General features: G+C 31.4%; 1 protein-coding gene across 18 annotated transcripts; it reads left to right on the top strand.

Annotated features, from left to right (window-relative positions):
- Mi-2 (chromodomain-helicase-DNA-binding protein Mi-2 homolog) lies at positions 1–26,585 on the top strand. 18 transcript variants are annotated; one of them, XM_074114207.1, is made up of 37 exons: positions 1–205; positions 1,812–1,897; positions 3,413–3,568; positions 3,716–3,842; positions 5,379–5,677; positions 5,771–5,935; positions 7,270–7,530; positions 8,383–8,579; positions 8,709–8,832; positions 8,920–9,108; positions 9,997–10,157; positions 10,315–10,489; positions 10,787–10,896; positions 12,120–12,402; positions 12,712–12,882; positions 13,189–13,332; positions 13,424–13,663; positions 13,765–14,252; positions 14,387–14,510; positions 14,864–15,052; positions 15,140–15,292; positions 15,381–15,527; positions 16,393–16,513; positions 16,743–16,784; positions 16,977–17,068; positions 17,500–17,591; positions 18,123–18,327; positions 19,935–20,132; positions 20,216–20,374; positions 21,347–21,622; positions 22,054–22,232; positions 23,089–23,254; positions 23,361–23,555; positions 23,695–23,872; positions 24,212–24,352; positions 25,359–25,450; positions 26,025–26,585. In XM_074114207.1, exons 1-36 carry the CDS (start codon positions 169–171, stop codon positions 25,424–25,426), a joined length of 6,138 nt encoding a protein of 2,045 aa, XP_073970308.1. In that variant the 5' UTR covers positions 1–168; the 3' UTR covers positions 25,427–25,450; positions 26,025–26,585. The 18 variants fall into 18 exon arrangements, with proteins under 18 accessions (XP_073970308.1, XP_073970310.1, XP_073970309.1 ...); XM_074114209.1 differs by having other exon boundaries at positions 18,123–18,318; XM_074114208.1 differs by having other exon boundaries at positions 18,132–18,327.
- The last annotated feature ends 644 nt before the right edge of the window (positions 26,586–27,229 follow it).

Raw genomic sequence — 27,229 nt, forward strand, 5'->3', positions numbered from 1 at the left:
AAGTAGTTGGCAGTACTGCGCATGCTCTGTTCAGTCGATAGCGCTGTGCTACTCTTCAACTCATCGTTGTTTTATAATTTAGGTTTTAATTATAAATCCTAATTTTTTTTCGCATGAAAATTGTTGTGACACTTGTGTTTAAAGTGAAGTGTTGTTTAAGATAATAGGATGGCATCAGAAGATGAAGTTGAAGATTGTTTACCCGGTAAATAAACAAGGGGTTATATCCTAACCGTTTACCCGCTTACATACAACAAATAGTTTCTTAATTTTTGCATAAATTCACTTGCTTTACGATAGTTAATGTTATCAAAATCTGTTTTTTTATTTCAATATCTTTAAATTGAGGTGTATGAAGACATATGTTGTTAGCCTAACCGAGATTACCTGCGTGTAAAATTTAGATGAGGAAGCCTCATTATTTTTCCTTGTCAAGTAAAGCGGCATTCCATGACCCCAACAAAATGGAGGCCATCAAACAAAGAAATTGGCATATAGAATGCGAACTTAAGATAACATTTACTACCTCAATATAAACTTAATATTAAAAATTTTATCAAGTTTTTAGGCTATTTTTGAATTTTATAACCTTCCTTCAAATGCTCCCACGAGTAAATTCTATCTTGTTGTTTACTCTAATATTTGTTAATAATTATAATTAAATATGGTCCATGTTTTGGTTAAGAAAAACATAATAACTAGAAACATTTGTTTAATTATTTCAGAGTATATTTAAAATGATAGGTCATTTTTTCCTTATTTTAAGCAATTTTTTCTTTTATGTCACATGCTTTTGTCAAGAAAAATTACATAGCCTAGATTGACCCTCTTAAGATACATTTTTTAAAATTTATATACTAATGGTTTCACCCTATATATTTTGGGCTTCATTTAATTATAAATCGATGTACTGTAAGTAAATCAAGCCCTGGCAGCACTCTAGGATTAATTTGGGATCTAAAGATTTTTGCAGTTTCTCAAACTCAAGCCTTTCCGAGATATTTCATTAATTTCTTGTTCATGTTTAAAATGAAGTTTATTAGGAATTACTCCTTTTTTCATAAAAATAAACTTCAACCCTTATTCATTAAAAAACAAATTAGACTTATAATTCATTATTATTTATAAAAATTAGGTGTCACCTTACTTTTTTTGAAGGCAATAATAATTCCCTAAGGACTAACAGTTAATAGGAATAAAATTGCATATCTTCCATTTAAATCATTCATATTAAGTTCAAAAAAGGTTAAAACCTGATAAGTGGCTTGTTAAACACATGAGTTCAAAATCACTGGGTAATACTAGTCAGTGATTTTATACACCATAGCATACTTATTTTCTTTGATTCAGATAAGTTTCGAATTTTAAACCAACCTAAAAGACATTGGTTAAATAGATTTATGTAGATAAATTTGAACTCTACTCATCAAGCTTCTTTCATGTTAGAAGCACCACACTCTGTATGGTGTGAACATAACAGAAGCTATGCTTCGTAAGTAGAAATCACTTTTCACTATAATCGCCGGGGATGTTGTAATAAGTACATTTCAATTTTACGAGATAAGTATGCGCCAAAGCTGTTTCCGCATGATATTTTATTTATAAATAAGTCTCTTAACCGTAACCTTCACCAACTTCTTGTCTAAGAATATCCTAGTATAAAATTAAGAATTAATATTAATTTTACTATTAGAGGCACATGTTTCAAAACCCACATTTGATAAGATGATCTATATTTCTTTATTTCAATCATTCTTAAAATGGTGAAAACTGTAGTGTTCAGCATACATTAAATATTTTGTGTATTACAGATGAGGACGTTGACGTTAGTGTTCCAGCTCAACATGAAGGCACCGAAGATAATTCACCAGACAGCGATGAAAGAAGTCGCATAGAGGTAAGAACAAATCATTAATTTCCATTCATTTCTAGTTTCTCTGCATTTTGTGTGGTTTTTATTAGTGTTATTCCCTCAGCATTGATACTATTTATTATACATGATTTTAAACTAGTGGTAATGTTTGTTTGATTTTCCTTTTGGTTTCCTTAAATTGGGGTATGAGAACAGTTTAGGATTTATAAAAGAAAATCATTTTACCAAAGAAATCCTGATCTTTGAACTCATAGACTCAGCTTCGCAATTCTGGACAGTTATCAATGATTTCATCCTCCCATAGTAAGCTTTTTTTTTTCACTATTTTTCATTATCTTCGGAAGATCTGCATTAGTTTTGTGGAGTGGAATTTCAATTGTTCCCTCCATTTTAAATTGAGAATACCATTGCAACAAAAGCTGTATTAAGTAGAAGTGCAATTTCTTGTAACCCACTTGATGTTACAAACTCTAACGATAGATGAAAAATCGAAACCTTTCTATGTAAGAAATCGAACTTTTGCTCTGGCTTATGAAATCATTAAAACTGCTTAAATCATTAATATCAACTGCTTGCAAAAAGTAAAAAGGCCGAAGTAAAAAGATTTACCTAAACTCTTTAAAGAAGTAAATTCAGTATTACAGTTCTTTAAAGGCCAAAGACCTCCAAGGTACCTAATTTTTTTTAAAGACATCAAGGTTTTTAAAAACATCCTTTGGACATTGCCGAAAAAAAATTACTTTTAATTCATGCTTGATGAATTAGTGAACCTATTTACTTGTGCACTTATCCGGGGCCTCTAGATATATTCTGAAGATAGCTTCCATAACTTAAAAAGAATTGGATGGAAACAATAGAAAGTAACCAGCCTCTCGAAAGAAAAATTTGTAGGACCAATATTCAGAGATAACTGCCTTCTGAAACCCCTACAAGACTCTTTAGAGGATTTATGCTCCTCCAACATCTAATAACTACCCTTAAAAGGATGGGGAGCAATTATTAGAAATTTTTTTTTAGCTAAAAACATTCGAAAACTTTTCTTATCTGAAACACTTTAATTTGTAAAAATTTAAAGCTCTTTCTTATAATCACTTTTGATAGGTTGAACAGGAATTTTGCTTATTTTTCCATCCTAATGTTAATGTTGCATATTTTTATGGTTGATTCCGTAATTTAATTAGAGATACAGATTTCTTCAAATTGTAAATATGTATTGAGAAATGTAAATAAGTACGTTAGAATTCAAATTTCGGATATTCTAATGCATCATTTGTAAGAATTGTTTCGTTTAAAATTGTTAGCTGTTAAAAGTTTTTAAAAATATTTATATTTGCTTATATCCTCAGATTTCTTCTTCTTTTTTTTGCCCCGATATTATTTGAATTTTTTTAACCTAAAAGTTTTTGTTTCACCTAGAAGTGATGGCCAGTATTTGGTGCATGTTGCTTGGCGTTTTTGTGATTTGGATACTAGTAGAATAGATCGTCATCTGAAATTTTTTAAACCCCACTTAACATAGTCCTTCTTATTCCATTAAAGGTTTTCAAACAGCTTTCCACATCATCTTTACAGGAGGAAGATGATGAGTACGATCCGGATGATGGTAGAAAAAAGAAGAAAGGAAAAAAGAGAAAAGCCAAAGGAGAAGGAAAAAAGGAGAAAAAACGTAAAAAAAGAAAGAAGAACGATAGTGATGTCAGTTATTTAATTAATTTAACACTATGATTATTAAGGAATTATAAATGCTTTTTAAAATAAACAAATTTTTAAAATACTTTATACGAAATTATTAATAATTTATTAAATATAAATAATTTTTTTTTGAACGATTGTAAATTACAGGAAAGCGATATTGGCGCTGATGATGAAAATGGTAACGATTCAGATTATGGACGCAGATCTAAAAAATCAAGAGGCGTCCCAAGTCAACAGAAACCTGCTACACCTGTACAACAAGATTCTTCTGGAGGTGAGGATTTTATGTCAAAAGAAGAAGAAGTAGTTTTGTATTCGATAGGTGTTTAGATTATTGATATCACACAACCTTCTGGGTGCCATTATTTTGACTTGAAATACGCAAAAGAAGTCACGCAAGTTAGCCTCGCAGACTAAGAGAATTTTTGCTAGATTCGATTACCGTCTTGAACTTGGATTTTTTTATTTGATCCTTATTTTCGGCGATTTATAAGTTTAAAAGTATACGAGGTATGTAAATTAAGTAATGAGACTGATTTTTTTATTCAAAAAGAATTACAATTCCATATTGTCACCTTCAAAATAACTTCCTTCTGAAGCCACACAGCGCTGGAGACGTTTCTTCCACTCCTCATAGCAGTGCTCAAACTCCGATACTGGTATAGCTGGTCGGTTACAGCCGTTTGAAAGTTTTCGTCTGTCCCAAAATGAGTACCCTTAAGGTGATTTTTCAACTTCGGGAAAAGAAAAATGTCACAAGGACTTGAAGTCAGGCTGCATGCTGATTTGTTTTTTCGATATCAACGGAATCGTCCACAGAGTTTCTACCTCAAGGTCAAACGGTCAATCCACACTTTTACCGAGAGGTTCTTGAAAAACTTCAAAAAAGGGTCATTCGTGTGAGACCAAACATCAAGAACAAGTGGGTGTTGCATCACGATAATCCTCCTTGTCACACAGCAATTTCAATAAACAAGTTTTTGGCCAGTAAAAAAACATTCCTGTGCGCTCCTCAGCCTCCTTATTCGCCTGACTTGAGTCCTTGTGACTTTTTTTCTTTTCCCGAAGTTGAAAAATCACCTTAAGGGTACTCATTTTGGGACAGACGAAAACTTTCAAACGGCTGTAACCGACCAGCTATTCCCAGTATCGTAGTTTGAACACTGCTATGAGGAGTGGAAGAAACGTTTCCAGCGCTGTGTGACATCAGAAGGAAGTTATTTTGAAGGTGACAATATAGAATTGTAATTCTTTTTGAATAAAAAAATTTAAAAAAATCAGTCTAATTACTTAATTTACAGACCACGTATCTCCCTATCAGTCTGCTACAACCACTTTTTGTCCAAATTATTTAATAGAGTACACCTTGACAAAAATAGATAGTCCTACTAATCTTGTACAGAGTGGCGCAAGTTCAAGTAATCGTAAAATCAAAACTTAAAAATTATTTAATTAAAAAATTCGTGAAACTTTTTTTGGGGGGTTTTATAGGTAGTTTATCTTCTCTGAAAAAGTGAAACAGAAACTCTGTTGAACCACTTGGGGGTATCTTATGCGAACTTAATTTAAGCCCTTTATGGGGGATCCGTCCAGGATCGCTTTTAAATGAAATAAAAAAGCGTTGGAGCTGTTCAAGTTGGGAGCACAATTAAGTGATATTCTCAAAAAATTAAACAAATATTAAAAAAATCATATTTCATATTATTGCATATTTCTTGCGTAGTTACAACAAAATTCTTGTTGGTATTTACGCTTTAAAAAAAAAAGGGCAAAATGAAATTAAAATTGAATTTTTTTTTTTTTTCTGTAGGAGTACCTTCAGTTGATGAAGTTTGCAGTTTATTTGGTTTGACTGATGTACAAATCGAATATTCAGAAGATGATTATCAAAATCTAACTACTTACAAACTATTTCAACAACACGTACGACCGCTGTTGGCTAAAGATAATCCAAAGGTGCCTATTGGTAAGATGATGATGTTAGTGGCTGCAAAATGGAGGGATTTCTGTAATTCAAATCCAAACGCTGAACCACCAGAAGAGCAACAGGAAGAACAAGAATATAGTTCTAGTAGTAGCAAACCTAGTAGATCGGCTAGGCAGTCCAAGGTATTTGAGATTTGTACTCTCTTTAGTAAATTATTTATTGATACAAGAGTTTTGCGTTGTAAAAATAAAGTTTGGTGTTTGTTTTATTATTAGTCAAGTCAAAATGACGACATCGATGACGATGACGACGCTGAAGATAGAACTCGTAGAAAACGAAGCGGTAGGAAAAAATCTTCTACAAGGAAGTCAAGTCAACAAGCTGCCCAAACAAAAGTTCCAACCTTAAAAATCAAGATTGGAAAAAGAAAACATAATTCAGTAAGTACTGATGATTTCATTCTTCTTTTACGTGATTTCATCTTGGTAGAATTTACGGTATCTGATCAGGTATTCTGTTTAACCAGTATTATCATCCAGAGAATAATATAATTTACGTATGCCAAATTAGTTTTATTTATATAGTTTAACTCACTAATAGTCAGTCAGTTTTTTTTATTGCGTTTATTTATGCTACAATCAGCTCGTTAGCGCTATAAGTAACAGTGATAACCGAGTAACAAATGATAAGTAACGAGTAGTAACACTCCCAAATATTAGATGGTTAGTCACTCTCTTCACTGGAGGAGGAGATCACGAGGCCACTGTCTTTTAAGACGTCTTTTCCGGGTTGTCAGCAAGAGTTCTAGAAGAAAGATTTTGAGCAAGAGAATTTATATGAGATTGCAGGCTGAAGTGGAGTTTTCTGTATCGTGTTTTAGCAACTTCGGTAATAAAAGGAATGTTTAAGGTCATTGTGTATAAGTCAGGTTGGAGACATAAAATGGAGCGTTTACAATAGTTCGAAGTATTTTAGACTGAAGAGATTGAATCCTTTGGAAATTGGAGCGTTTAGTTGAACCCCACAGCTCTATTCCATACGCCCAGATGGGTTTCAAAATAGAAGTATAAATCAGTCTTTTGTTGTCCAGAGAGAGTTTTGATCTATCGTCTAAGAGTCTTTTAAGTAGTCGATAGCTTCTGTTTAGTTCTGTTCTTTTAAGTCCTAGTGTGGGAGTTCCAAGAAAGTCTTCGGTCTAAGTAAAGCCCTAGGTAGCGGGCAACGTTCAATACTGGTAGAGGTGTTAGCTTATAGCAGACTGGAGGAAGAGTAATGCGACGAAGAGTGAAGGTGATGTTTTGCGACTTGGTTTCATTAATCTTTATAGAGACCTATTTCTTGAACCACTGCTCTAATGAGGAGAAATGTGACTGCAGATTTCTGTTTACTAGGACAGGATTATGATTAGGGGACAGTAAGGCGGTGTCATCTGCGTATGTGAGAAGTGTTGTGTTACGTCAGTTAAGTCAGTCACGTTAAAAATTATTTCTGGGTGGTGAGCTTTGTTTCTTGCAGCATATGACTGCATTTATGGGTAATTAGTAATCGTGGTTCTCTGGTAAAATAATATTTAAATAAGAGTGATATGTCAATTTGTAGAATAAGAGTTCTGAACTCGATGCTATTTCAAAATTATCTTTTTGAGTTTTCTTAGAATTTGTTTCAAAATATAGCGCGGTAAAAGAAAGGGAATAAATAGTATATTCCCACTAATGGGAGTTCCTGCTTTTAAAAAAAAACATGAAATTATTGTACTAATTTTTTTCATTCATAGGATGAAGAAGGCGAAGGAAGCATAGCTGCTAGTGAAAGAGATTCTGATGCTGAATTTGAACAAATGTTAGCCGAAGCAGAAGAGGTAAATAAGGAGGCAACTGAAGAAGCTGAAGAACAGACAACTGGCAGCGGTGAAAATGTTGTTGGCGCTGAACCTCCACCCAAGAGAAAGGCAAAAACGAAAATTGGAAACAAATCCAAGAAAAAGAAGAAAACAAGAACAACAAATAAATTTCCAGATAGTGAGGCAGGTTATGAGGTTAGATGAAATCTGAAACTTTTATAGCAAACAGCCCAGTATAACACAACGCTACACGTTTGTTACTAACCTTAGTTATATATCATGAGTAGTTTAGTTATAAACAATGCTTCCCCTGTTGATTGGTTAGTTATAACTTATAAATATGCGCTTTTCCTGTTGATCGTAAATTTCTCCTTATTCATAAGAAGTTTAATTTAGGATTGACGTATTAAAATAGCCACGAATATTCTACTTAGCACTCCAGCAATTTTAGGATATTTGTTGATGAAAGAGGTTTCGTTTCCAAATGTGGGCTTGTTTTTATACTGTGAGAAATTGGTTGTAAAGTAAGTTTGCTAACAGCTCTGAGTTCGCCTGGTTTCTTTCACTAATCCCGTTATTGCTCTTTTCAACTACCCCTGATAACTGTTAAGTGTATTATTTGCTGTTTGAACTGTAACATTTGGATACCAGCAGGGACACTAACTATCCTGAAGAAGAAGCTACTTCACATCTTCCTAAGATGTTAATAGCCTAATTAGGCATAATTCCGATTTCTGATACCTTTTCTCCTTCTCCCTTCTTGCCGAGTTCTCTTTATTCTATTTTTACTATCCAGCCTTAGGTATTCATATCACATGGATTTATCCTATGTTAAGAATAGACTCGAATACTGCCTTTCTTACTACTTTCGGAATTAGGGATTCACCTGTCCCTTAACTTCTCCAAAATTCGACTGCAAGTAACTTACTTTCAGATCTTTCTGGGATTAGTATTTCTATCTTGATGAATTTCAAATTCTTCGGGTAAAGATACAACAAGAACGTATTTTTAACTAAAATAATTGGGTTTATTTTATGTGATTTCTAGACTGATCATCAAGATTATTGTGAGGTGTGTCAACAAGGTGGTGAAATTATACTTTGCGACACTTGCCCTAGAGCCTATCATCTTGTTTGTCTGGATCCGGAACTTGAGGATACTCCTGAAGGGAAATGGTCTTGTCCTCATTGCGAAGGTGAAGGTATCCAGGAAAAAGAAGATGATGTACACCAAGAATTTTGCAGGTTAATATTTTATTTTTGATTGAATAATAATTGATTCTAATGACAATATTTTAAAAAGGATAAATATTAAGAAATATAGTAGTATTTATACGTAACAGATAGCTTATGACGTTTTTCAATTGATTTTAGAGTATGTAAAGATGGTGGAGAACTACTCTGTTGTGATTCTTGCCCATCAGCCTATCATACCTTTTGTTTAAATCCTCCACTTACAGACATACCTGATGGTGATTGGAAATGCCCTAGATGTTCGGTAAATTTTAAATGAAAATTTTTAATTTTAAAAATATTTTATATTAATTTAAATAATTAAGTTTGAAATTTTTTATTAATATTGCAGGCCAAACCATTACGCGGGAAAGTGTCTAAAATTCTTACATGGCGATGGGTGGAACCACCGCCTTCTAAAGAAGAGATTAATGATGATAATAATCAACCAAAGAAAAAACCACGTCAAAGGACTAGAGAATATTTTGTCAAATGGGCAGATATGTCATATTGGCATTGTGATTGGGTGTCTGAGTTGCAGGTTTGTATTTATTTCTCTAAATATATATTTATTCTTTCTTAATTGATTTTTCCTCAAGGTATAGAAAAAGTTTCATGATTTTTCTATATTTTGATGACTACTTGCTTAGCGTAGGATATGTAAGTTAGTACCCAACTGTGTTTGAAGAACTTAAGTTTGGAAGAATGTGGATGGGGCTGAACTTTAGAACTCTTCGTTTCAGAAAGTGAATTCGTTTAATGGAATTAAGAAAAATTTTTGTGAGAAACAAGGCCAGGTTTCCTGACAGATTTCTGGCATAAATTGAAATTTTTCTTAATGGCATTTCTTGGCGACCTGACAATTGCTGTTAACAATTTTTGCGTTGAGAATACAGCCTTCTACTCTTGCTAGTTTTTTTTTATAATCATTTTTCTTTTGAATTCGCTAAAACCCTTGAGTTATACGATTCTCTATACTTTATTTGAATTTATTAATTTTGGAGCTTTCCCATCATACAAGATGAATAGCCAGCTTTTGAATCAAAACCCTCAAAAGTTACCAGTAAAGGATCCAGTCCTTGTAAGGCAATCTTAGCTTTTATCTTTTAATAAATTAATTAGATAGACCCAAATTGCATTCTACTTTTTCCTACTTCTTTTCATTCATCATTAAACTATGTAAGACGCTAGCATTTCTTACGTTCACTGTGACAGTGGGTTGATAGAAAAGAAGGGAACGGATCTTGACGCTTCGACTTGGCCGTTCTAACAATTTGCCGGATGTGGGAGATGTGCGACTTGTTTGAACTAGACCTTAGATGATAAACGTAAACTACCTGTTTACGCTGAAAAGTATATAGTAAACTCTCCCCTCAATTATTATTATTATTACTTTTTGTTAATAAGAGATGCTCTCATTATTTTTTAGATGGATGTATTTCACACGCAGATGATTCGAAGTTATATTCGCAAATTCGACATGGATGAACCTCCAAAACTGGAAGAACCATTAGATGAGGCGGATAACAGAATGAAGAGAATCCGAGAAGCAAACATCAATGAACAAGAACTTGAAGAAAAATACTATAGGTAAAATTTCACAGCTTCACTGGACTCGGAAGTTTTAATAACGTTACACTATTGATAAAAAAACAAAAAATTTAATTTAATATTTCTTTCACTTGCAAAAAGGCTAACCAAGTGAACGGCTACCTTAAAACTTAATTTGAATTATTTTTCTTTTCAGGTACGGTATTAAACCAGAATGGCTCATTCTTCAGAGAATCATTAATCATAGAACTACACGGGATGGATCCAATATTTATTTAGTAAAATGGAGAGATCTGTCTTATGATCAGGCAACATGGGAACATGAAAATGAGGATATACCAGGTCTTAGAAGAGCAATTGACTATTATCACGTGAGTAATTTAGGTGTAATTTTGTATTATTTTTTTTTTTCTAATGGTAAATATGAGGCAACAAGCTTCATGCCTCCCAGTTTTTATTTTTTTAAAAAAAAAGAGTCACTGTTGAGATTTAAGTGCAACTATATAAATCTATTGGGAATAGCAATTTGGTGTGTTTTAGAATGGAACTTCTTTTACAATGTGGTTTCATCAAAGGCCTCACCAGATAGTTTTTTATCTAATGAATGAATACATTTATTTTATCTACCATTTATGTGTATTAAAAATATTGTGTTAATATATTTATAGGAAATGCGAGCTTATTACACTAGCGAAGGAAGTGGTAAGAAGTCAAAGAAAGGGAAAGGCAAAAAATCTAAATCAAGAGAATTACAAGAGGATGATGAAAGCCGTGGAGGGTTTGTATAATTTTTGCATTTTTATTTTACAATTATTAAATAAAATCTGTTACAAATGATGAGAAATATAAGCAAAGTTTTTAAAATTCTAATTCAAAAATAGAAGCGCAAAGAGAATATAGTCTTTTTTAAACAAATATTAGCAATTCTTGGTTCTAAGGAATTCTTGGCGTTAGAAAGTGTCAGAATTTCATAAAATCATCCATGGACTTGAAAAAAATGATTTTGCAATACTAAATCGCTTAGGTTTTGACTTATTGTAGGTTAGTTAACCCTGCTGTTGACACTTATTGTCGGTTAGTTAAGCCGGAAGTTGACTTTGTTATTTATAAAAGTGCAGAGAAGATTGACATTGTACTCTCATTAGAAAAAAATGCTTGTAACTGGACGGAAAAGTTCGGGAAGATGTTCAAAAAAAATGTAAGGATATGTACGTCAATAGCATTGCAGTTTTTTAAACTCCTTCCCCATGAACTGTGTTCATGTAATTAAATAAACTCAAAGTAACATTCGATGTTGTAAATACAATGGTAATGATGGTTAGTGAATCGATAGGCCTAAAAATATTAATTTTGTGGTAGCCAACGTTTTTTTTTTTACTTTTCCGTTGGGTACCGCTGGAGATGTCGTTGTAACAGTCCGTAAGGTTACAACCTACACTTCTCTCCATCCTAAATGTAGCTCCCAGTGAATAGCCCCAGTGATACCCAAAAAGTACATATATAATTTTAAAACTGGTCTCTAAAAAGGCTTTGGCCCCTGCCGGTAAAACTTTTTTTAGTCGCGATGTATTATTTACTTTGTATTGGAAGAAAAATAAATGGAATAAGTTGCCACAGTTTCATGCTTCCTAGATAGTTGTACTTTTTTTTTGTTAGACAATTTTGAATTGTATTAATCAACAAAGTTACGACATCAACTTAGATGTGTAAAATATCCTCTTCATTTAAAAATATTTTTTGTTGTTAGCGCTTATATTTCTTAAACCCCAAATATTAAATATGTAGAACTTTCTTCTAGTATTATACAGTATTTCCTATTTTGGTGAAGGTATCTGGGTTATTTAGGTGAAACATAGCGTAAAGATCGTGAGAAAATTAATTGACCAACTGCTAAGTTAAAATTTTTATTGAAATAAATTAATACATAATAATAAAATGAATACAATTTTTTTCGTCTTGCCGTTACGTTTCACATTAATATCTGCATATTTGTCATTGAAGTGATGATGGTACTGCTCGCCCCCACAGTAGACTCTACACTCCACCACCTGATAAACCCATTACGGATTTGAAGAAGAAATTAGATAAACAGCCGGACTATCTTGACCAGTCTGGAATGTGCTTGCATGGATATCAATTAGAAGGACTCAATTGGTTAAGATATTCTTGGGGTCAAGGTACGGATACAATTCTTGCAGATGAAATGGGTCTTGGAAAAACCATACAAACTATTACCTTCCTTTACTCTTTGTACAAAGAAGGACACTGTAAGGGACCATTCTTGGTAAGTATACGCTTATTTTTAGTTTTACGTTGCAATAATAGAAACTGAAAAAATTGGAATATAAGTTTGAGATCCTTTTTTCTTGAGGTATACTAAAGATCAAATTCACAGAAGTCTGTTAAAATTGTTTAAGCACTCATTTTCAAGACAAATTTTGCAGTTAATCTCAATTTATTTTTTAATTACCACTTTCTTTTTATCTTTATATAATTCAGTGCTTAACGCCGCATACTTAAAAAGTAAATTTAATAAAATCTGTAATTTAATGAAGTAGAAATGTTATGTAAATTACTTTTTAATGTAATATAGGTTAGCGTCCCATTGTCAACAATCATAAATTGGGAGAGAGAATTTGAGACTTGGGCACCTGATTTCTATGTGGTAACATATGTTGGGGATAAGGATTCTAGAGCTGTGATTAGAGAAAATGAATTTTCATTTGATGAAGGAGCCGTAAGAGCTGGTGGACGAGCGTCAAAGGTTTGTATTATTTTTACTATTATTGTAACACAATTAAGGCAGGCGTGTAAACAGCGGAGTTCATTTGTACTCGGAGCTTTTTTCAGTGCATTATCGGCTTCCGATCAGTGTTTTCTTACTCCAATCAACGCTGTCCATCATTGGACCGTGAGCTGTAAGAAGCTCGTTGGAAGATGAAATCTTAAGAGCCAGCTCCTGGATTTGAACGCTAATCACTGAGCCTTCTTTATATCCTTTTTTTTAATTTTCTAAATTTATAACTTCAACTTAGTTATTTTTGTTTTATTAAGTATTGCTACATTTCAGATGAGATCAAACTCTTCTGTTAAATTCCATGTCCTGTTAACCTCTTATGAGTTGATTTCTATTGATGTGGCCTGCCTTGGCTCAGTTGATTGGGCTGTACTTGTGGTGGATGAAGCTCACAGGCTTAAAAGCAATCAAAGCAAGGTAGGTAATATTTGTATATTTACAACAATATTTACAAGATTAAATTTTATTTTAAATATTAATTCCTTTTTTCTGATCACGCTATGTTTAGTTTTTCCGGCTCTTGGCTTCATATAACATTGCTTACAAACTTTTGCTTACTGGTACCCCACTACAAAATAATTTAGAAGAATTGTTCCATCTGCTGAATTTCTTAACACCTGAGAAATTCAACGATCTTGCTACTTTTCAAAATGAATTCGCCGACATTTCGAAAGAGGAACAAGTAAAACGATTGCACGAACTGCTTGGACCACATATGTTGCGTCGTTTGAAAGCGGATGTTTTGAAAGTGAGTTTGAGTACTGTCTCAAGTAACTATCTCAAATGTTGTACTATTACTTTCTCTGATAAATTTTTTAATATTTCTTTTTTCTTTTCTTTTTTTTACAGAACATGCCAACTAAATCTGAGTTTATCGTTCGTGTGGAGTTATCACCTATGCAGAAAAAATATTATAAATACATTCTTACGCGTAATTTTGAAGCGCTAAATCCTAAAGGAGGTGGCCAACAAGTATCATTGCTCAATATTATGATGGATCTCAAAAAATGTTGCAATCATCCATATTTATTTCCGGCTGCTTCCCAAGAAGCACCATTAGGTCCAAATGGTACTTACGATGTGCAAGGTTTAATAAAAGCTTCTGGAAAATTAGTATTATTATCGAAAATGTTAAGAAAATTAAAAGAAGAAGGCCATCGTGTACTAATATTTTCTCAAATGACAAAAATGTTGGATATTCTTGAAGATTATCTTGATGGTGAAGGTTATAAATATGAAAGAATTGATGGTACAATTACTGGAAGTTTAAGACAAGAGGCAATTGATCGGTTTAACGCACCTGGAGCTCCACAGTTTGTCTTCCTGCTGTCAACTCGGTAAGTTTTGCATACTGAATTTTATTTTACTTGTAATTTCTGAAACAAAAATAATTTCAATTCAAAAACAAATTATTAATAATAGCATACACCTTCTTACAACTGTTTTAAAATGATGTTTATTTATCTTTTAGTGCTGGAGGTCTTGGAATTAATCTTGCTACAGCAGATACGGTTATTATCTATGATTCAGACTGGAATCCTCACAATGATATTCAAGCCTTTTCTAGAGCACACAGAATTGGCCAAGCGAACAAGGTAGTCCATCAGTTCATTAAAGTAAAGTAAAGAAATCGCCTATTATCTCAGGCGGGGCTTAACGTCCAATTACCAATTAGGTGTCGTGGACGGAGGCGACTAGCAAACATACTTTACTGTAAATTTCTTTTATTATCCATTAAATAAAATCCAAGGCCTAAGACCAGGAATCGAACCCAGTACCACATATTAGCTTCGCAGGTCTCGCCTCTAACCGCTCGGCTACCGTGGCGCCTTTCACACTTAAAAAGTACCTTCCAGAAATGTGCATTGTAAACAAAATATACTAATCTTTGAAATGGAGGGGTACTTCACAATTTTAAAAAATAATTATTTTTGAATGGTTTTTATAGGTCATGATTTATCGTTTCGTAACCAGAGCTTCAGTCGAAGAAAGGGTAACACAAGTAGCTAAAAGAAAAATGATGTTAACCCATCTTGTCGTGAGACCGGGTATGGGTGGTAAACAAGCTAATTTTACGAAACAAGAACTGGATGATATCCTTAGGTTTGGTACAGAGGAATTGTTTAAAGAAGAAGAGGTATGATAAAAACTAAAATTAAAATTGTACCGAAACTTTTGTTATTGTTGGATTAAAAAAATTTATATATTTTAAATCATTTTTTAGGGTAAAGAAGATGAAGCCATTCATTATGACGACAAAGCAGTTGAAGAATTATTAGATCGTTCTAAGATGGGCATTGAACAAAAAGAAAATTGGTCGAATGAATATTTATCATCCTTTAAAGTTGCTTCTTATGTAACTAAAGAAGAAGATGAAGTAAGTGTCCATACAATTTTTTTTTTTTTTCAAAATTTTGTAATAAATACAAATACAACTGAATGTTTATTTTACTTTTCTTTTTTAGGATGAGGAAGTCGGAACTGAAGTTATTAAACAAGAAGCTGAAAATACTGACCCAGCTTATTGGGTTAAATTGCTTAGGCATCATTATGAACAGCAACAGGAAGATCTATCAAGAACTTTGGGAAAAGGAAAACGTGTCCGAAAACAGGTATCTGTTTCATGAAAATTTTGTGGGAAGTTGGTACGTGAGGTATTTTATTTACAAATCCAACTTCTACCGAAATGGGAACCTCCTAGGATACTAGGCTTCAGCACAAGCCACACTCTAGCTTACGAAAAGTTTAAAAAAAAAAAAAAATGATGATGTTCATTATTGAAACCTCAAGACAACTGCGGTACGGACAAGTAAGATGCATTAACTCTTTGAGGCACAGGATTTTAAAGAAAATAAAAGCCTTAGTTGCACAGAATTTCTTTTATTATACAAAAAATGGAAATAAACATTCATTTCCATTATTTTACCACCATTTTTTACTATCGTTCAAGTTTATAATAAATATAAAAATTATTTCACTTATTTACGCATTTACCATTGGTGCAAAGCACTGCCAACTGAGTGGAAAAATTTAAATAACATATTAAGCTGTATGTATGAATAACTTCAACTTTTCGAGGTGGGTTAAAATATAACCCGCCGTGCAGCAAAGGCTAAGCAAAAGGTGGGACGGTTTTTAACCCACCTAGCCGCAAAGAGTTAAAGAGTGACCAACTGATAGGGAGAACAAAATTATATAATAAGCCCCAGAAAACATAAAGTTAAGACGTTACAAAAGAAAGAGGGGGATAGGCAACGAGGGAACATGACCTAGACACGTTTTTGTTTAAGCCGAGAAAAAAGATTATAAACTTTAATGTATATACAGTTTGTTTGGCTTAAAAATAAATAATAATTTAATTTCTTCATTATACTTCAGTTATACCAACTTCCCATGTTTATTTATGTATTTTTTTTTGTTATTTTGACAATCAAAGCCTCGCCGGCTCTTTGTATGTATACGTATCAAGTGAAACAGATCAATTATTTCAATCAGGTGAACTACAACGATGGCAGCGCCATGGACACAAGAGAAAATGCCGATTCAAATTGGCAAGAAAACTTATCCGATTATAATTCTGACTTCTCCGCACCGTCTGGTACTTTTCTTAAAATACTTTCTTTTGTTTTCTCTTCTTTGTTGGTAGTTTGATCGATTCATTTTAATGTTTTGTATTGAAATTATTTTCTTGAATAATTATTTCCATTAATGAATGCAATTCTTTTAGTTAATCAAGTTATTGTATTCTGAGTTTCATTTCATCAAAAGTAAAACTGTACAAAAATTAAATTAAAAAACATCTAAAAAGTGGCACATTTTTTTTCCAGACGATGACAAGGAAGACGATGATTTCGATGAGAAGAATGATGGTTAGTTTATTTTTAAGGCTAATTTCTTCGGAAATCACTTTTGTAAATAATAATGTTTTTTCTCATTTCTTTTTAATAAGTTTTTCAACTATTTCTTAAAAGATGAATTTTAAATTGCATAAAAATTTCTAAATATGTCTGAAGAAAATTAACGAATTGCAATAATATTTTAATTGGATATAACATTTCCAGATGGTACAAAGAAGAAACGAAGACCAGAAAGAAGAGATGAAAAGGACAGACCACTGCCACCATTATTGGCGAGAGTTGGTGGCAATATTGAGGTATAATTATTTATTAATTTCTATTTTAGTATTATTATTTTATTTATTTGTTTTTTGTCAAAAACTTCTAATTTTTACGAAGTGAAATAGTGTTTTTCTCATATACAGATTCGTTCTTTGAATCACATTCAAAGGTGTAAATTAGTTGAGGATCAATTCGTCAATAATAAAGTGGAAGTGAATTTCATTCTGTTTATTGAAAACAGCTGTGTTGTTTCTGATAATATTAAAAATTAGTATTTGTTTTATTAATCCCCTTACTCTCCCCTTGCTTTTAAAAGTTTTATATTAATTCCGCATTACCTTTTCTGTACAAACAGTAATACCATTAAAATCTAGAGCGGTGGAGGAAAATTATTTTAATTTCAATAATAATCTGACCCTTCAGAGTTTAAAATTTAAATATTGTGCTGAAATACTTGTCTTTACAGGTACTTGGATTTAATGCCAGGCAACGAAAAGCATTCCTAAATGCCATAATGAGATATGGTATGCCACCTCAAGACGCTTTCAATTCTCAATGGTAAGATATAATATCACTTACAAATTTGTTAGTTTAAAATGCATAAAACAAAATAAAAAATGATAAACTCAGATGATGATAGAATTATTGATTTATTAAATATTCAGTATATTAAATAATGATATGTTCTTAGTTAAAATTTAATCATCTTATTTTTCAGCTTTTGTATGTTTTAAGTTGGTAGTAAGACTTAGTCTCTTAAATTACATCAAAGGGTATTGCGTAATGTGTATAAAATTATATTTTTATTTTAATTATTTTTTTTAGTTGAATTTTTATTACTTGATCTCACTTACTCAGTTATTCAACTGAAGTATAAATGAAAGTTCATTAATTTTAATTGAATAAAAGGACTGATTAGGATAACAGAATTATTTGAATTCAAAATTTTCTTATAATTATTAAATAATATTGCTCACGGCTTTTAAAAACTCGACTACAAAGCAAAGGGACAAAATCCGAAAGAAATTAGTGAAAACCATTTTTTCCGTGCAAAACGGACAAAAATGTTAAGTGGGTAATGTTATTGAGGTGTTGCAGGCTGGTTCGAGATCTTAGAGGAAAATCTGAAAAACATTTTAAAGCTTACGTATCTCTATTCATGAGGCACTTGTGTGAGCCTGGTGCTGATAATGCTGAAACATTTGCCGATGGTGTGCCTAGAGAGGGTTTGAGCCGGCAGCATGTTCTTACTAGAATTGGTGTGATGTCATTAATTAGGAAAAAGGTGAGCTCAGTAAGTCGTTTTGTGGCATTACTAATAGCATTTAGTATTTTTAATGTTTACAATTACTGATAGAGTGTATAAAAAAAAAGAGCATTGTATTAAAAAAAGAGTATTTTTATGGCCGAATTACGTATCAATTTTTGCCAGCCTATTGCGACCACTCAAACACACCATTGTGTGTTTAACTGTTGTAAATCATGTTTCCTCCAGCTGTAGGAACCATCTATATCATCCCTTGAGATTGGTATAAAACAAAAAGTTTGCTCTCTAGTTCATACTTCAACGAAATTAATAATTTTTCTCCCTCGTGCCGAGAAAGTGCACCGAAAAATACAGTTGTTGGTTAAAGCCAAGTCCGTATTATTTGTATCTCTAAGTAGATCATTGTAATCATGTTCAACTTTTTTATCAATTCAACTTTCCATGTGGCCGAACATTTTTTTACTGGAACATAACTTGTTGAAATCGCCAAAGCTGGATAATCTTAGGTCATTAGAATGTTTTCTATTCAGCATTGGTAAAAAGAATCGGAAGGTTCTTGTAACACCGCATTTTTTTACACCAGATGTACGTGAAAGAGATTTTTAATGCCACCGAAACTTCTTTAGCTAGGAAAATGCTCTATGTTATTTATACACTTTATTAAGCGGAGTACACACTAGGCGCGCAAAAAAAAAGTGTTCGATGTGTGCAAACACGATCACACGATTTGTGCGCGGAGTATAGTAAGTCTACCATACAATAGTCATTCGCAAGCACATTCCTAAATGTTTGTACATTTGTTCCGTTAAATGTCAGTACATTCAATTCGTAGTATGACTACTTACAAAAAATGTAGCATTCATGTGGACTCACAAACCTCCACTTTGTTTGCCTACGTTTGCACACGTAATTTGTTATATGCGCTTGGTGAGTACTCAACATTAGCTGAGCTTAATTGTAGCTGAAAATTTAGCTGAATTTAATTTGAAGAAGTAAAATAAGTAGATGATATTCAATTAATAAAACAATAACTTTGCTAGGATAAAATGTAGTTTTTCAAAAGAATTTATGCTTATAAGTTACAAGGATGGTAATGAACATTGAAACATATCAATATAATTTAAAGATGAAAAACATTTAATGCTTAAGATATCGCGAGATAATACGTTCGCAAAAGACTTCAAAAAACTTATCTTCATAAGAGGATAAGTAAGAGAAAGGTCAGATATTTTGCTTCTTCACTATTTCGGAAAGTAGTAATTCATTTAAAAACTTCGTCTATTATGGACAGTTTTTAAACGATTTAGTAGCGGTTATATAGACAGGTTGAAAACACTATCCTATCATTTAATTTCTAAAATGTATTTTGTTTTACCTCATATTTCTTTGGAAAATAATATCTTTTGGGAATTTAGTGTTCTTTTAGTACCTAAAGGATTTCTAAAACGTAAATTAAAAGAGTAGGATTCGAATTAAAATGAAACAAATATTTTTTAGTTCTTTTTCTAAATGTGGTTTGGCCGCCATTGATTGTATCCTTAATTGCTCGTTTGTTCTGTTTTAATTATGTAAAAATAACATATTTTTTATCAACATTTATTCTGATTATGTTTCCTTCAAAAATAATGTTTTAGGTTCAAGAATTTGAGCATATCAATGGCTACTATTCAATGCCAGAAATGTTGAAGAAACCTCTTGTAGACTTAAAACCAACGGGTGCACCCAGTGCAACTGCTGGCACAGGTAGTGTTGGAGAAGGAGCTAGTAGTAGTGGTACTCCTGCCACTTCGGCTGCTCCTAGTCCTGCGCCAACTCCGGCAGATAAACCTCAGGTAAGTAATCTTCATAAACTTTTATTGATTTGTAATTTATTGGAAGTTGTTTTTATTTTTTTTTTTAAACTTCTTCTTTTTAGCCCGAAGAGCCAGCTGAAAAAGAAGATGCCAGCTCAAAGGATAATAAAGAAGTAGAAGATTTAAGCGTTAAAAGCCAAAGTCAGGCTGAAGAAGTTAAACAGGAAGCTGAAACTAACACCAGCCAAGCAGAAACATCAGAATCAGATAAGCAGACTAAGGTAAAAGAGCATTATTTTATTTTATAAATGTGGCGAAGAGATGGCGTACTCTGTAGCCGTCAAAGATATCTACAGTGCCGAACAAAAGTCTTTTATCTCGGTCGGAAAGGATATCTCGCGTGGCTTCTTTGAATAATGTTTGCAATGTTACGATATGAAAATCCTTGATAATTTAATTTAACTATTAATCTGCGTTCTGGCCCTGGAATTTCCTTTCTTTGGTGAACCATTTTAAATAATAACAAATTCTTAACTAAGTCCGCCTATATTCACGTTTCAACTAAAACTAATAAATTTGTAAATATTAAGATTTACCCTAACTAGTAAGTATTATTATAATATTGAATTTATCAATTCTGTATGTGGACTTTTGTTCAGGCAACTCCGATCTTTTTATTTATATGCAATGGGAGATGGCAGAGGTCTCTTCATCTCTTATATATATATATTTAGTAACAATAGTTACAAATGTTTAAAAATGTTTAAATCACATTTTTTATTCTAATAATTCTTTATTTTGAAAATTCCCGAAATATTGTGGTGTTTGTAGACTTTTGTTCCGCACTGTATATAACTTCTACAGTTTGACAGCCATTTTGAATTTTTTTTTTTTTGCTTCTGAATAAATAAAATCCGTATTTTTCGGGGACAGTATCTCTCACAGTGTGGATAAAATAATGTTTTTATAAGATCCATTAAGGTAAGAGCACTTTGAAGTAGACTTCTTGAAACCATTTGAGGTTTTCTTTTACAATATGGAGAATGTTTTAATACATAAAAGCCACTTTTCTTCATTCTACATCTTTATTTATTTTTAGATGATCAACGTTAATTTATTGCAAAAATTAACCATATGAGAGCGTATTGACCTTCTAAAATCATCATTTCAGTTAGAGCCTAGTCAAAATTTTAGAATACACAATTTTTGTATTATCATGAGTCATATCATTTTAAAACACCATACTTTTGCAGACCGAAGGTGAGAAAACCGAAACTACTGCTGATAGTAAAACTTCTGAAGAAGGCGGTGCTGCTTCAGATAATGCTAAAGAGAATGGAGTTGGTGATAGGGCTAGTGACAAGGAAGGAGAAGGTACAGTAGTTCCTAAGCAGGAACCTATGGAAATTGATGCAGAAAAAGAAGAAACTTCTTCTACTACATCAGCTGCAAAGAAAGAAGAAGCTAAGGTTAAAGAAGAAGTTGAGGAAAAAGAACCCGATGAGATAAAAGAAGAAGGTGATAAAGAAGTAAGTATAACCTCCGCCATATTAAAAAACTGCAGAGTTGGACACTGATTAAAATTACAGTTTAATGATTAATTTTTTTTTTTATTTTAATCAGAATTTAATCCCAATTACACGGGACCATCTTATACTCTCATTTTACGAGGTTTTCTAAACTTCCATTTAGATATTTTAAGGTTTTTCTCCCTATAAGTATTTAATTATTTAATTTCTAACCCAACTTCCAAGAAGGAAGTGAATCAATTTACCAGATGTGCAATTTTTAAGAAAGGCTTTTTCTGTTATTTACTATAAATTTGAATAATACTTTAATGTAACCTTCTTCTATCTTTTTGGACCGACCGACTTGGTTTGCTTAGACCTGCTTTATCATTGCAAATATATGTAAGGTTTCTTGCATTATTTTCCAAATACATATTGTTATTGTTTTGTAGAAAACGGAAGAATCAGATGATAAATCTAAGGTTAGTGCTACAGAAGTTGAAGAAGAAAAAACCAAAAGAAAGTTTATGTTTAATATTGCTGATGGTGGGTTTACTGAACTTCATACGTTATGGCAAAATGAAGAAAAAGCTGCAGTACCCGGAAGAGAATATGAAATTTGGCATAGGAGGTAAGTGTACTGGTTTTTTATGGTAGAACTTACAACTGGTGTAATCAAATTGCGTCTTTATTAGTGGCTGCGAGCTTCTTCTGAATTGACACATTTTATATGAAAAACGTTTTTTTAAAAAAAAGTGACGTTAGGAAGTCTTCATTGAAACTCACTGAGAAACACTTTTTTTAAGTTTTTTAGTTTTCAATCAATGGTAAAAAGATATCATTTACCAAATACTTACAAAAATATTAACTATTAAGCCTTCTTAATAGCAATAATACAACAAGAAAAGTAACGTAATGCCTATTTTTTCAGGCCGGCTTTACTTTAAGTCCTTGTGACCAAATAAGGTATCTCAGACGGAGATACTTCTATTGAAGTATATTATCTAATAATCACTATTTTTAAGCTCCTTAAGCGATAAAATCTTTCAAGTATGAAATAAATATGTTCTTTTTAAATTTAAATTATTCGGACGAAAACGAAGATATCTGTTGTTGACCGGAGTGGTAATAAACCGAAATTAGTTTGTTAAATGAAACTAAGTGATGTAAAATAGTAATTGAGATATCATTATTAAAACCATAAGTAATTGTGAAGATATTTCAAATTAGAAGTACCGAAAAATGTTCTTTCTTAGTTTCAAAATCTTTTCATTAACTTTTTTCAAAGGTTGAACACATTACATAAATTGACAAAACAAATTACCACACATTTCTGTTATTATTTTAGTATATAGATTTCTTTGTATCATGGAAGATCCAAGCAAAACATTTTTGAGTACTGCAATAAGATATATAAGAAAATTAAGATATGAAACATACGCCTACATTAAAATCCCAAATGACTGTAATAAATTGTCATATTTCAGGCACGATTATTGGCTACTTGGTGGAATTGTAACGCATGGTTATGGAAGGTGGCAGGACATTCAAAATGATATTAGGTTTGCAATTATTAACGAGCCATTCAAAATGGATGTTGGTAAAGGGAACTTCTTAGAAATTAAGAACAAGTTTCTTGCTAGAAGATTTAAGGTTAGTAAAACATTTATTTGAAAAATTTTATTATAATATTTTGTTGAAATTATTTTAGATATTTGTAAAATATTTATTTTAAAGTAGCCCAAAAAATATATTGCAGTTATTAGAACAAGCACTTGTGATAGAGGAACAATTACGGAGGGCTGCTTATTTGAATCTCACACAAGATCCAAATCATCCAGCGATGTCTTTAAATGCAAGATTTGCTGAAGTTGAATGTCTAGCTGAATCACATCAACATCTTTCCAAGGAAAGTTTGGCTGGTAATAAACCTGCAAATGCGGTATTGCATAAAGTAAGTTCGTAGTTTATTAAAATTATGTTGCCATCTACCAAAATCAATGTATTTGTTCTAATTACTTCCTGCATTTTGAGTTTATATAAAAATGTTTTCAGTTGAAGTTAATTTTGGATACATTCTTTTCTTTTTTAAGGTATTAAACCAATTGGAAGAATTGCTATCAGATATGAAATCTGATGTATCTCGTTTACCGGCTACATTAGCCAGAATACCACCAGTTGCTCAAAGGCTTCAAATGTCAGAAAGATCCATACTGTCTAGGCTAGCTGCAACTTCTTGTGCACCAGCCGCAAATACCACGCATCAAACAGGTAAAGAGACTTTTTTAAGTTTTTGGTTGGTATTTATTTTTCATTACAACCACAATAGCAGTATAGTGTTCAGTTCAAAATTGTGAATTTGTACTTGGCCATAAATATGTTTTTTGATCCTCTGAATGCAAAGTTAAAATTGAATAAAATGGCTTCTCAACATTTTTAATGTCCCATTTCAACAAAAATTATCTGGGTACTTTAAAAAATAGTTTGGTTGAATTTATTTTCTTTAGTTCTCAAGGTGGATTAGCGGGCGACTTACGACCATGTGTTTACAGTACTGAGGAGAAAAATATTACTTAAAAATAAGTTGTACTACCTATTTATTTATTTTAGGCATGATAAGCAGCCAGTTTCCTGCTGGTTTTAATTCTGGACAACTTAGTGGCAATTTCTCCAACGCGAGTTTTACAAACTTTAGGCCGCAATATTCAGTACCCGGGCAGACTACAACTACGGCTTCGCAAGCTTTTTCAGGTAAATGATTTTTCTTGATTTTTTTTTTTTAATTATAACAGCACTAATTTATTACTAATATCTATACTGTTAAGACTGTTATCTTTCCAATCAATATTACTTTGTGAAATAAGTTTTTAATCGTGATTTTAGTAGAAATTTATCTGATTAAATTGATTATTGTAATGATAATAGGAAGTTACTTATACTCTAGGCATGGTTTAATCACTTATTATTTAGGAAAAAAATTATCTTTATCAGATTAATTAAAGATTATAATAATTTAGGTTCTATTGGCGAAATAGAACTATACTTTTGTAGAAATGGATATCTTAGAGCAGGATATAAATATTTTATATTTATTTTTGATTCTATCAGTTAACATTGAGCTTTCGCTTCCCCATCAATCACTGCGATAAAAATACTGCAGATCTAACAGTCACCCTAAAAATATTCAATGCGGGAGGTTATAAGTAGCACCAACTTCAGCATACCAATTTTAAAACTTGAAATTAAATACAAATGTTCACCTTTAGTTTTATTTCTTTTCAGTTTTCATATTTAAAAAAATAAATCTATTTTAAAGCTTTGAAAAAAGAAAATATAAATCAAAATTTTCAAAGAAGATATTTTTTAAAAAGTGTTCTCATCTTAAGTCCTGAACTATACAGTATTAGCATTTATATTTATGTAAATAATACCAAATAGTTTACTTAGTACATTTATCTTGTCACTTTACATAATGTTTCTAAAAAAAAAAAAAATCATTAAAATTCATGGTAGTTATCAAAAAATTACGTTCTGTCACATTTTTCAAGTGGGTAGTATTGTATAAAAGAGTAAAAGTGATTAAAAGTGGCCGCATAAAATAAAGGTTAGGTTAGGTTATAACTTAACCAACATAATAAATTTTAACTATAAGATTTTTAAATATCTATCTAATGAGAATTTGTTGTTATTGAATAACGATATATCAATTATGAATTATGTGATATATCGAAAACGGTTGGTTGAATATTGTTTACAGATGGGCCCGAGGTGGATGTCTCTAGGGTGCCACTCTACCATGAAGGCTCGTGGAAAGACACGTGGTAAATTAATTATGTGTCCGACCACAAGGCAAGGCCCAACTTAAATCATTACAAATAAAAACAAACAAATCCTCCTAAGAATTTTATTTTTATATTGATGTCATTTATTTTATTTTTATCCTAATTCTTTTTTCCCCCTCCAATGATTATTTTTAAACCCCACAATTCTTTTAATTATTATTATTGTTATGTTAAAAGAATAATAAATTTAAAGTATTGCCAAGTAATTTAAAAAAAAAAAAAGTCTGCCGATAAAAGCGAACCTTTTATAAGTAATTATAGTAGACATTAAACAAACACCTTTGAAAGCTAAGCTGTAGGGTGGTATACAAAATAATAACTAAAATGAGATTGACAAATTTCATTTCAAGCAAAACTTGATACAACATTGTTTTGTTAAATAATGGAACGCTTACTTGAAGAGGTGTTGAAAGTGCACAGATTATATTCTAATTCATTTTTATATTGTTTTCCCTTTATGTGCATGTTTCTTAAATGTGCATGCTTCTCTTTGCTTATGAATCATTATCTAATGTTATTATTAATAGGTATATTATTTTTTATAGTTTGAATTTAAAAAAAAAATAATAATCTTGTTTCAGGTAATTGACCTAACGAAGATGGCGTTTTTAGAGAAGGTCGAAGTTATTAAATACACGAAAGTTTGAAACGAAATATAAGTAACCAACAAGTTAATTAGAAATTTTGTAAACAAATTTTCAAGAACGATCGTTTCTCATTTGGATTTTTTTTTATAGTTATTGGGTTTTAATTTTTTTCTTTTTCTTTATTTTTTTTTTTTTGTTAACATAGATAAAATGCTAGAGAGAAGAGAAAAAGGGGTTTTAGTCTACAATGAATCTATTTATATGTATACAGGTTTATATATAAATATATATAATTTATATATATATAAATATATATATATATATATATATATAAATTCGTACTAGAATTATTTTTCGAAGTATTAAATTTTTATTTGAACAAGCGTACATTATGAATGTGAGAGAATTGTATATGAAGCGTGATTGTATGTATTATTTATTTTTCCTTCTATTTTTTTTGTTTTGTTCGAAATTTGTATCTTTAAAAACAACTTGTTTTGTAGGCTAAGGGTCTAAGTTATGGCTTATGAAATATAAGTTCTTTTTACTTAAAAATGTTTTTTTTTTTGTGTAAATTATTTGCATCAACAAATGAGAATCTTAAGGAACACAAAATAATTTATATATATATTTATTTATATGTATATACATTAATATATACCCAACTCTTTTTTTTTTTACACATATACGAGCCTTAGAAAACCGTGCAAAAAAAAAAATCGTGTAAGATGAAAAAACCCTAAATATTTTTTCAAAAAAAAAACGTGCAGAAAAAGTAATGATGAAATCCATATTATATATTTATAAAACAAAAACAATTCATTTTTATTACCAAAAAAAAATTAAAATTAGTTTATTATATAATGAAATTAAGGTAACAACACAATTTTGTAAATGCTTCTTTTTTTTGTTTATACTTACCACCATAGAACGTTTTGCTTTTACTCAAGCAATAGTAACGTTGATAAATATTCCTTTATAAGTTAAAACGTTTTTTGCTAGGCGCCACGGTAGCCGAGCGGTTAGAGGCGAGACCAGTAAAGCTAATTAATATGTATTTATTTTTTTATTTATTAATGTTTATTAACAGGAATATTTTTACATAGGTGTATATATACAATAATTTAACATTATTATTGCTTTGGATATTATCCGTCAGCAGAGTTGCAAATGCGAAGTTACATTTTAAGAATCAATAT

This window comes from Rhodnius prolixus, unplaced genomic scaffold (genome assembly GCF_049639745.1).
Source record: "Rhodnius prolixus isolate KJV_2025 unplaced genomic scaffold, Rpr scaffold_7, whole genome shotgun sequence".
Classification (NCBI taxonomy): domain Eukaryota; kingdom Metazoa; phylum Arthropoda; class Insecta; order Hemiptera; family Reduviidae; genus Rhodnius; species Rhodnius prolixus.

What these genes read in the sequence shown, in the direction of transcription:
- Mi-2 (XM_074114207.1), top strand. Translation starts at nt 169, where the DNA reads ATGGCATCAGAAGATGAAGTTGAAGATTGTTTACCCG. An exon ending in AGTTGAAGATTGTTTACCCG is followed by an intron (nt 206 to 1,811) that starts GTAAATAAACAA and finishes TGTGTATTACAG; the next exon opens with ATGAGGACGTTGACGTTAGT. An exon ending in TTTCGATGAGAAGAATGATG is followed by an intron (nt 16,785 to 16,976) that starts GTTAGTTTATTT and finishes TAACATTTCCAG; the next exon opens with ATGGTACAAAGAAGAAACGA.